This window comes from Sinocyclocheilus rhinocerous, unplaced genomic scaffold, assembly GCF_001515625.1.
Source record: "Sinocyclocheilus rhinocerous isolate Xijiao unplaced genomic scaffold, SAMN03320098_v1.1 scaffold499, whole genome shotgun sequence".
Lineage (NCBI taxonomy): Eukaryota > Metazoa > Chordata > Actinopteri > Cypriniformes > Cyprinidae > Sinocyclocheilus > Sinocyclocheilus rhinocerous.
This window is the reverse complement of record NW_015637156.1, coordinates 437,018-448,472: the sequence shown is the minus strand read 5'-3', so window position 1 is coordinate 448,472 and position 11,455 is coordinate 437,018. Positions and strand designations below refer to the sequence as shown.

At 34.7% G+C, this 11,455-nt stretch overlaps 2 protein-coding genes across 8 annotated transcripts in view; one reads left to right on the top strand and one right to left on the bottom strand.

Annotated features, from left to right (window-relative positions):
* The window catches only part of pals2b (protein associated with LIN7 2, MAGUK p55 family member b), a 28,522-nt gene extending 25,414 nt beyond the window's left edge, over positions 1-3,108 (top strand). For 6 of the 7 annotated variants that reach the window (XM_016563578.1, XM_016563576.1, XM_016563579.1 and 3 more), the window contains 2 exons: positions 369-497; positions 1,798-3,108. In XM_016563578.1, coding sequence (XP_016419064.1) covers positions 369-497; positions 1,798-1,974 — 306 coding nt within the window. In that variant the 3' untranslated portion in view covers positions 1,975-3,108. The remainder of the gene's footprint in view (positions 1-368; positions 498-1,797) is intronic. The other variant, XM_016563575.1, reaches the window with a different exon arrangement.
* A 283-nt stretch (positions 3,109-3,391) lies between these two features.
* On the bottom strand, positions 3,392-9,123 carry LOC107748753 (non-syndromic hearing impairment protein 5-like). Its single transcript, XM_016563691.1, has 10 exons — positions 8,947-9,123; positions 7,246-7,456; positions 6,856-7,048; positions 5,998-6,154; positions 5,492-5,612; positions 5,156-5,284; positions 4,857-4,984; positions 4,110-4,449; positions 3,954-4,027; positions 3,392-3,840 (listed from the first exon to the last, which is right to left on the bottom strand). Exons 2-10 carry the CDS (start codon positions 7,451-7,453, stop codon positions 3,610-3,612), a joined length of 1,581 nt encoding a protein of 526 aa, XP_016419177.1. The 5' UTR covers positions 7,454-7,456; positions 8,947-9,123; the 3' UTR covers positions 3,392-3,609.
* Between the last annotated feature and the right edge of the window lie 2,332 nt (positions 9,124-11,455).

Below are 11,455 nucleotides of genomic sequence, written 5' to 3'. Positions count from 1 at the left end.
AACAACAAGCGCTACTCTACACTGCTCAAAACTCGCGTTTGAATCGTCAGTGGCAAATCCTTTAAATATGAAAACGTACTTACAGGCTGTGAGTCAGAACAGCCGGCATTGTAGTCTACTCTCCCAGGATCAGGAACAGTATATTAACTCCATAAAATGGAGCAATAAACCAATAATTTTAGGTAGGCGTGGTTGACTCTTAACTTTTATAAAGAATATCTCCTTGGATTTGAGACTTTAGTCTTTGCAACTTTACAGATCTTCTTTATGCACCAAGTGCTTGTAACACTCCAAAGAGAAAGGAAAAATTTAAATCGCATCATATGACCCCTTTAACTGTTTTTCACATTTACATCATCTGTCTTCAGGCTCTGAAGGTGTTAAAAACTGCAGAGTTCATGCCATATGTCGTGTTCATCGCAGCGCCAGAGTTCGACACACTGAAGGCTATGCACAAAGCTGTGGTTGATGCTGGACTCACCACCAAACAGCTCACAGTGAGTCTCGTTCAACTTTTCCAAGGCTGGTGTCCTGAAAATATGACCTACCCACACTATATTTGCATCGTTTTAAGTTTATCTGTTAGTCCAGCACTGGAAAATATGCTACCCATGATGGTAGCACATCCTGCAAACATTTCCTTCTTGGTGAGATGTGCTACCTACCTACTTCAGCATTTATGTCATTAGTGGTACACCTCACAAGTTTCTTCTTCCTCTGAAATATTCTACCATGCTGTAGTTTTAGATATGACAGTTTTAACTGCCGGTATGTCATTCTGAGTACAGGGCATGCTTTTTTATTTGTACTTCTATGTAAACATAGGCTTGACGGTCTTGCTTCTTTTTTTATAAAGACACAGTTTTAAATAGCTTTTAAATAATATATGTCACATGAGATATATACTGTTGTTCAAAAGTTTGAGGCCAGTAAGATTTTTAAAAAAAATATATTTTAATGCTTTTATAAAGCAAGTATGCATTAAAATGATCAAACGTGACAGTATAAACATTTAGTGTTACAAAGATTTTCATTCTATTTAAAAAGTGTTTCTTTTGAACTTTCTATTCATCAAAGAATCTTGAAAAAAAAAGTATCAGTTTTCTCAAAAATAATTTATATATATATATATATAATATTATATAATTAATTAAACTGTTATTTTAAATTTTAATATTTTAAAACATATATAAAAAAAATATATAATATTTTAATTAATTACTAAATTACTTTTGACTGATAGTTTGAAAGCACAACTAGAAAACATCAATCAGTCAAACAGGCGTTCTTTACTAGATTAGGATTGCGCTAAACTAAATTGTTAATGTTTTATATATTTAACAACCCAATTCACAGCAGCTCAGTGTCTGTTCTGTGCTAATGTCAGTCCGTGAGCTCATAAATATTAATAATGTTGTCATTCGCTCTAGTGATTTGCTAACATCAAAATGCAGACAGTGACAGGTGAATACTTGTGCCATATTTGTGCATTAGTCCCGTCCACTGCTGTAGCAACAGTCTGACAGAGACCTCCATTTAGTCTTAAACTCTTAATTAATTCCCTCAATCTGTCTACAAAATAAACTTTATAAATGTAATCATTATTCTGCAAAAAGCAGAGGGTGGAATTAAATATTTGTAAAAAGTGGCAAAAAAAATCAGTCTGTCATTTATAGTGGATGTTTTACACATTGACTTAATAATTATTTGCTTCACTGAACGTCTGGTTTATCTGTCAACATCACAAGTTCTCTCTTAATTTAAGTAATAATTCTGTTCTCTCTCTCTTTCTCACAGGATGTGGACCTGAAGAAGACCGTGGATGAAAGCGCTCGCATCCTGCGGACTTACAGACACTACTTTGACCTCATCATTTTCAATGACAACCTAGACGGTGCGTTTGAGAAACTGCAGTCGGCTGTGGACCAACTCTGTATTGAAGCGCAGTGGGTTCCAGTGAGCTGGGTTTACTAAGGGAATCTTTAGAAGATCACCATACAAGAGTGTTTGAGTGTGTGTGCGTATGATTGGTATGCGAGGTGATTGATGTGGGGCAGTGAAGTTATGCGTTTGGATTGACCAACCAAATGAGCATCGTCTGCCACGAAAGCACCGTTAGCCCCAGCCTCACTATTGTGCACACAATGCAGGGTTTTTCTACTCAAACTGAAAGGGAAGAGTACTTATTTATTTTAGTATTTGTATGTTTTTAAAGAATATCTTTCTATTTGTGACATCTTTGGAGTTGGAAGAAAAGAAAAACGAGGAAAACTGATACTGGCCTTGGCGAATGAGAGGCCATTTTTTAATTTATTATTGTAGTTGTTTTTACATGTGTTTCTCCTTTTTAATTTTTTTGCAGTACCTGAACCTACTGTGATGTTTTGATTTATAGTACAAGACTACTACAGAGTGTAGCAGGCCAAGGGCTCCTGTAGAACATTCTAGATCCTAAAACCATGAACCAGAAAACTGTTTACATAGAGCCTGATCTCCCAACTGTTTATATGCTTCTCTTCGTATCCAGAAGAGATGCATTAAATCTCTTTTATGCAAAAGTCCATATCAATGTGTGCAGTGTGTTTTGTAATATTTCATTCACCGATTTTGTCTGTTGTACAACATTGGGCTGCACGTTGTGTCTGTGTCTTATTATCGTTAAAGAAGTGAACAAATATTCCTGTTGAGTTCAATCTTTTTCTTGTTGTTTCTTCTTTCTTGAATGTCTTTCAAATTCTGTCCCAGAATGTCATGACCTCTCTGCCAAATGTATTTTTGTCTCTATGTCAACAAGACCGTTACAACAAGGCAATAAACAGACTGGCCATTGTTATTCTTTGTTCCTCTTTTTCATTTAATAATAATAAAAGTGCATGATGCAACCAAACAGAAGCTTTTGGAGAAAATCGCTGCATTCACTCCTGATGTGCAGAGATACACAACAATAAAGGTATTTGCATAATGTCATATATTCTACATATAAGTAAAAAAAAATTACAGCTGAAGTGCAGTGATGAGTACATTATTATTTGAAACATCTGTATAAGTGAAATGCCAAAATGATACAGTAACACAAAAAATTTTATATTATCAAACATATTACAATAAAAAAAAAGATCTGATTAACTTTCATCCTAGAATCCTAATCCTTTTTATCCTTGGCAAATAAAGAAATACTAAATTAATACTGCTCTCTATAAATTATCTATGGAAAACTGAAATCACTTTCAGAGAACAAAATAAACTGTCTTCATAAAGGTTTTTAAATTACGTTTTTGCTACAGTTTCACTGTAATAAAAGAAAAGTGTATTTTAGTTTTGGAAAATAAAAACTAAAATTGTCTGGAAAATAAAGGTAGTGTATAAATACAACTTTTATTTGCAGAAATATTTAAAATCTACCAGTAAAAGCACCTCGTTTGAGATGTATTACTATTAGACTGATTACTATTACGGAATTAACAAAGATAAAATTAGTGCAAAAAATATTCAGAAGCAATTAAATGTCTGCACATAGGAACATTACAACTAAAGCAAGTAATTTCTGCATTAACTAATATGGCTTAGTAACTTGGAAAACATGACTTTAACACACTTTAACTGCCTATTTCAGCACGCAGCAACAAAGGATGCAAGGCCATGGATGGCAATGCACAGAACCATAGGGAGGAATCCCTCTCTACAGGTTATTTTTGAGGTCAACATGTCATTCTCTTTCCTTAGTAAAACATTGCATGACTGAAAAAGTTCCTCCACTCTGTGGAAGTCATTGTCACTTTGGAGGAAAACAGGGATGGTGTCCTTGCAGAGAGGCATATCGCTTGTAGTCAGATGAATTACCTAGGTTTACAGAAAACAAAAAGGATTCAATTCAATTCAACTGAATAAATAATGTAATTTTTCTCAAGCATTCATGCAGAATCTGCACTAGCTTCCAACAATATCAAACTCACTAAATCCTGTAGACTTTGGAGACCTTCAGAAGTGCAGAACGGCTCTAGCAGGTCCAGTCCAGCGTCCATCAGCTCTGAATCGAACAATTAAGTTTATGAGTGAATATAGATAGCCTTTATGCATAAGAAACCTCTGAGCTTAGGTACAGTACTAACCATCAAGAGCGTTCATCAGCATTTGCATGGCATACATGAGCTCCATGTTCTTCCTGCTTGCTTTTGTTGAGCATCCATTCTCATGGGATACGGCTGTGTGACATCCATTCCGTTCTTCTGGTGTGGAGCTTGATCCATTTAACTCAGATGCCAAGGAAGGATCGCTGTGATTGGTTGTTGATATCTGACATCCATTATAACTTGACAATGACGTTGATGACGTCTTGTCTAGTTGGTCACACTTCAGTAAGTCTAAAAATGCACTGATGTTCTGACTCTGTTCTTCAGACAACTCGCTGGTTAAGAAGCAGGGAGCTTCACCGCTGCTTAACACCTCAAGCTAAAAGATAAAAAACACAATGAGATCAGAGAAAAAGAAACATAAGTGACATAAAGAGGAACAAACTGTTTCATATTTGTGTAATTGTTTCGTTATGGGACCCCTGACTTTGAAATCTTGAAAAATTAAAGTTGTTTCATTTTTAATGATGTTCAAACTTAACACTTTTTACTAATTTAATATAGAGGAGAAATAAATCTGTGTGGGTATAAGCACAAAATAGAGAAATTATGGGAAATGAATCCTTTTAACTCTCTTAAAAATTAGGAAAAAGGTCAAATCTTTCGTAAAATAATTTTTGAAACCATCCTAGAGGACAGAAAATAAAGAAGGAATCACCCATTTATGCAATTTCACAATATCCTTCTGCAATTTTTGTACGTGATTTAGCAAGCATTATCACTCACTCTATCCACCAAAGCTGACAAGACAGATCGGTCCGTCAGAATTTTCCTCAACAGGAGCAGGACGGAGGAACGGCTTTCAGCAGACAAGTCAGCCAGTGCACAAAATCTAGCCTGAACAACTGCAAGAGCTGCAAAGAGACCACAAATTTACATCTTGAAACGACTCTCATTAAAGGGTCTCATTATTAGAATGGCAATATCCTAAGAACTAGGAACTGAAAAAAGGGAAAGAGAAATAAATCCTACTTCTGCTTCTGCACAGCTACTTAAGCAGAACACAAAGGAACTGAAACACACACCTTTTTTTAGAGTAGTAAGTGGGAAACCTTTCTGGATAAGTGGCCATTGACCGTCCACCTCTGAGAAAGTGGGAAAGGGATTCTGGGAAATATCATCTGATTCCACCCCACTGGGTCCAACGCACAAATCTAAACTCACACAAAAATCAAAACTCAGACATGGAAAGGCCAAATACATATACAGCCCATTTGTCAAACTGTTTTTATGATTAAAATAAAATTATTTAAAATACATGAAAAAATAATAGTGATGAATGTAATATTTGTTGATACATGTTATAAATAATCAAAAGGTACTGTAATGTTGTTCAGCCATATTCAGTTAATGTCACTGACCAAAGTAGCCGTCACTTTCGATGGTCATTTCAATGACACTGTAAGCCATCACAGTCTTCGGTGGGATGTGAAATGCAGTCTTAGAGCCATATTGAAATTTACCACTGTCTTTCATGTGCATCTGAAACGCCAAGGAAACAGTTCTGTGTGTGTCTCTTTTTTTGTATTATTTATATACAATTAGTATTTATTCATATTTTGAATTAGCATTTTTTTTTTCAGCTTTTATTTTTAATTTTAGTTTTAGTAGTTTTGCTGTGCTATTTATTTTTATTTAATGCAGTTTTTTCCTGTATAGCTTTAATTTGTTTTTATTTCAGTTTTAGTCATTTTAGTGCTTTTCAATTAAGTATTAAGTTTCAGTATTTTAACAACACTGAGTCAAAAAAGCAGATTTATTAATGACATGATATGATATGATGATATATGATATGATAATGACATTTATTAATGAAGTTAAATTCCTGTTCATTAGCTTTCAATCCCTGAACACACTTCTTACAAACCTCAGTACAACCAATCGCAGCACGGCAGCCGGCCTTCTCCAGTTCGATGTAGGAGATAAAGCAGTCACTGGTGGTTAAAATTCGCTCTTTAAGGAGGGTTAAAGTCTTGTTTTTTTGGGGGAGCTTCTTGAAAAAAGAGCCTGTGAGGTCCAGCTTCCTACAGGGGTCATCAAGGTCAAGAGCAGAGGAATGAATATTAAACCACATCAGATTGTTTTCTTCTTTGCATCAAAATGTAACTTTTGTCATCATATACTCATCCGCATGTCACTCCAAACCTGTATGACTTTACAAATGTCTGAATGAAAATCCAGTACTGTTTTGGACAGTTTAAACATTTTAAAAAATATCTCCGTTACAGATTTTGCATTACATGAGAGTGAAAAACTTAAAATTTAAAAAAATTAAAATAATAACAATAATCATTTTTGAATGAACTGTCTTGTCAAGAGATACAGCAAGGTTCAACTTTAGGACCTTAACTGATTTTCCAAATTACGACAAAAAAAAATATATATATATATATTTTCTCCTTAATTTGTTAATATTGCTTTACAAATGTCTGAATGAAAATCCAGTACTGTTTTGGACAGTTTAAACATTTTAAAAAATATCTCCGTTACAGATTTTGCATTACATGAGAGTGAAAAACTTAAAATTTAAAAAAATTAAAATAATAACAATAATCATTTTTGAATGAACTGTCTTGTCAAGAGATACAGCAAGGTTCAACTTTAGGACCTTAACTGATTTTCCAAATTACGACAAAAAAAAAAAAAAAAATATATATTTTCTCCTTAATTTGTTAATATTGCTAATTTTAGTGGGTTGACATCATTTAAATTGTTTTTCTCTAACCTTCCTCTTGTGAGCTTCACAAGTTTGGGAATATCCACAGCTTCCTTCTTAAGTGTCCCGAGGGATAAACAAAGTTTTGATTTGCCCTGTCCATTCGCATTTAGGCAGACAGCAGAACATCCCACCTCTACAGTTCCAGCTGCAGAGTTTTTGTACTCTCCCTCAAACTTTACAAACTCTTCCTCCTCACACACTGGTCAAAACATAGAGAGATATTAATTTCAAAAAGGCCAGACGCAAGACATATTTTGAAAAAACACCTGTTTCTACTAAGAACATACTGAGATTTAATTTTATCTTTCAATGTACTTTCTACTATAATTCAATCTCAGTATTGCTAAGCAGAAAAGTAAATAAACATCAAACGTACTTATTCACTATGCACTTTACCTGGTTTAATTGGATCCCCTTCCAGCAGGTCATTGAGTTTGAATTCTGTGGGTTTGTATTTAGTTTGCTGCCAGAACCAGCCTTTCTGGATTTTCTGCACCACCGCAAGAGGCTTTAGTTTTTTGGAATTATTTAGGCTGGAAGCCGCAATCAGAGCACCCTTCGGATCTATCTGTTGGACCAGCTTCTTTGTCGCTTTTTCAAACATCCTCTGCATAAACACATAAACAGACAGCATTAAACCATAGTGGAAAAAGAGAACACTTTCACTGACTTTTCTCAAGCATGGTTCCTAATGATGGATGCAAACTGTATAAAAGCAGTAACTGAATTGCTGTTAATTCCCAAACATACATTAATTTAGATTACATAATCCTTTATTAGTTGTGAAACCACAGAAATATCATAACATATGCAAACAGCCATTCCACAGCAGATACCAAACATAATAAACACCCCAAAAAATACACCAAAATGTGTACACAGTGGTTAGTGAGAAGTTCTCTCCTCATGCCAAATTCATGAAGTAATACCAAAAACAGGAACAAATAACAGAAGATAGAACAGATGAATATGAACTGCATGGATTAAGTGAGATTAGCGAAAGGTGAAATAAATCAAATCTCACAATGAATTAAGATGTCATGGACTGCTGAGAAGGGCTGAAAATAGTATTTTAACTGCATATCTGCACTGCAGATGGTGGCTTGTAGGTGTTACAGATATGGTTCATCATGCTAACAGAATAAGACAGCATAAAAGCTTTGGTCTACTGCTCTAAGGGGCTTAAACTGGGGGAAAATGAGGGTAATTTTAATTTAGGAGCTTCCAGTCAGTGAAACTCCCCTGACAATGGGCCAGTGAGTCTATAGTGACAGTTGTGTTTATTAAACAGCATTACAGAGTTATGAATAATGATGTTAAACTCTCTAGAATAATGATGTTTCACCTAGAAGTAAAATTATGTCATTATTTACTAACCTCATGTTGTTCCAAACCTGTTTGACCTTATTTGTTCTACCGAACATAAAAGAAGATATTTTGCACAATGGTGCTTTTGCATCTTTTTGAAGCTTGACATATTCAGTCTTCATTCATTGCAATTGCATGGAAAGAAAGACCAACACATTTAAAAAAAATTTTTTGGAAAGAAAAGGTCATTGGAACAAAATGAAAGTGAGTAAATGATGACAGAACTTGAACTATCCCTTTAAAAGTTATAAATCATGCTACACTTACCCCAAAAGTAGCATATTATTCTAGTTAGAAAGTACTTTGAATATGCATGTTAATGTAAATTAGATTTACATACAACACTCAGTTTAATACAACTAAGCGGTCCCTGCTCCATCTCTCTACCTCCATAGAGTCCATTCTTGACATGAAAAAGGTTGAAGACCCCTGCTCAAAATCCTTCATTTCTATTTTCACATCATTTATTTACAAAGATGGAGCACAAGCAATGGGCAAAATGGATGTTGTTCTTCAAACATACTAGATTATGTTCATACAACATACAGTCACAAAAGAGCAGCATTCATTTCCAGACCTTAGCCACTTGCTTTACATGAACATGGGCACTGTTAAATTCGATTACATATTACTTACATTATACAAAGTCATTCAGTCCAGCATCAAATCTTGTAATCATGCGTAAGATTATACAGATTATATATTTTTAATTCGTTTATAAATACACACCTGTCGCTGTTAAGAGTTTGCTGGTGATGCGCTGTAGATCCACCGCCAAAAGAAAGCGGAAACAGCGGTATGATTTTTTTTTTTAAGAGACAAGTCCCCACAGTACAGTTCTCGTGTCAGAAAGTGCAAAACAATCAGCAAGTGCACGCACATTTAAACGTCTCCTCGCCTCCTGAAAGTCCCCTCACACGTAATGCGAAAGCATCGCGTTTACTGGACTGTCTGTGAGGAGGAGGAGGAGGAGGAGGCTGTGCTGAACTTCAGGAGATTTACATGAATATTTTGGTTTCTGGCTCAAGTTTAGCTTCCATAATCGGAATCATATGAACGCAACTATAAATAATCGGTGGGACAAGCACAGACTTGTCCTTTCATTGATTTTAACGGCTCAAGTAAAGCGAGTGAATTTTAAAGCCAGTTTTCGTTTAGTAACGTTAGCTAGTCTGGTGGCTTTTCTAGATGGGTTGTAAATAATCATTCTAACAAATAAATGAACTAACGAAGATTAGTTCAAATGAATAATTTATTATAAAACCGTGATCAAACGCTGGGATGCTTTGTTAGCAGTTTTAAAATCCAGAATAATGTTTTTGACTGAATGCAGCGTAGCTACAGAATGACAAACAAATAAATAGACGTGATAAAACAACTTGGGATGTGATGAGGTGATGGGTTATTTGTATAAACAAAAGCTGCGGTTTGGTTATGATGAAGTAGGACATGTTTTGTGCAGATGAAGAGCGAAGATGTTATGATGAGGGTCACACCCGTTTCACACCATAGATATGTATGCTATATATATTATGCTATATGTTTTACACTACACGTATTTGCAGAGCGGAAGCGGCACAAACTGTCCATACGCAGGGCGGAAGCAGCACAGTGTGTAGTTCTCAGTCTCAGAACACCGTCCGTCAGCCTTGCTTTTCTTTACATTCATTTAACTTTAAACAGTGTGGGGGAGTAACTAGTTCCATGTAAAGGAATTACGTAATTCAACTACAAAATAAATGTTACTGTAATCTGTTACAGTTACTGAGAAAAAAAAGTGTAATTAAATTACAGTTAGGCTACTTGTAAAAAAATTTACGATTACAAAAGGGGTTACATCTGAATATTTTTACACACATACAGATTTGATTGATTTCTTTCCCAAATTGCATTGACTGCTCTAAAATATGAGACACCAGTGTTCAGGAGTTTAGGACACATGCTTATTCGACAACTGTTTTATTTCTTATTTGGATTTATGTAGGCTATGTTTATTTTTTAAGATTAACTGTTTCCTGTCATAGCTATGCAAAGATTTCAAGAATAGTGCCTATAGCTATTAAACTACTAGGCTATATCTTATGATTTTAAATCTTTATTTAACCTCAATTTAACGAATAAAAAGATGTGCTAAAGTCTGATTGTGTGGCGGCTGTGCTTTAAAATGGCATTTTTATCATCTTAATTCAAGTGATGAAGGATTTTTACAAGTCTGATAGTAATCAGTGTTGAGATATAGAAAAGTAATCAAATGTAATTAGTTACATTACTTTCATAAGGTTATTAAAATAGTTACACTACTTAGGCTATTACATTTTAAATAGGGTAACTTGTAATCTGTAACCTATTACATTTCCAAAGTAATCTTCCCAAGTCACTGACTTTAAATAACTAAACATTTTCAATTTCGGTTACAATTATTTTAGATTAATTTTTATTTAAAGAATCTAGGAGTAACATAACCAGGACTAGAGGCTTTTCAAATAGCCTATCGTTGTGGACAAAATGGCCTTGGAGTCACAAAAGAAATAGGGTCCAGAGAGCTCTTAGCTTTCGTGGGAATTTACACATTTACAATCATAAGGGAAGCTGTGGTCAGGTTGCTTCAGTGTACTCACTATATATACTCTATACTTTCTAGCTGTTTCAAGCTAGCTGAGTGAACAACCGAGTAACATTTGAACACTTCAAATAGCAACTCAAATACATCAATTTGCCTTTTTCAGATTTGGCAGTTGTTGTAACGCTGGTGGTTCATGTCATTGCTTCATAATTCAGTTTGGATATCACAGTCAAACATGAATTATATAGCAATGGCTCCTGGTCAGGAAAACACCAGTGACGTTCATTGTGCGTGTATGTGTTTATGAAATGACTTCCATTAAAAATAAACCTGAATGAAAATCGTCCATCATGTCTAGAAAGCGGATCTTTCTAGTGTTACACAATCCCACCAGCCATTCAATGGTAAAGCAAAGTTCCTATTAGTAAACCCTGCTAACAATCCCTTCAAAGTTCATCATGATATCTAATTCTAATATATTTTCCTACTAATTCAAGCTTGTAGTAAAATAAAGGAAAAAAAACACAAAAGAAAAAAAAACCGACCATCGTCATAAAAGTTAAGCAATAAGTGAATATCCAAACGCGTCTGTATAATAAAACAGGGTAAGTTCCTTAGATTTGTGGTCACTACATTTATTGTGCAACAAAACATATGGTCAGTCATACACTGATG

Coding starts and splice junctions, on each gene's coding strand:
- LOC107748753 (XM_016563691.1), bottom strand. CDS start 7,453: ATGTTTGAAAAAGCGACAAAGAAGCTGGTCCAACAGATAGATCCGAAG. Junction 6,155..6,855: donor GTGAAGCTCACAAGAGGAAG/GTTAGAGAAAAA, acceptor TGACCCCTGTAG/GAAGCTGGACCTCACAGGCT. Junction 5,285..5,491: donor CGAAAGTGACGGCTACTTTG/GTCAGTGACATT, acceptor GTGTGAGTTTAG/ATTTGTGCGTTGGACCCAGT.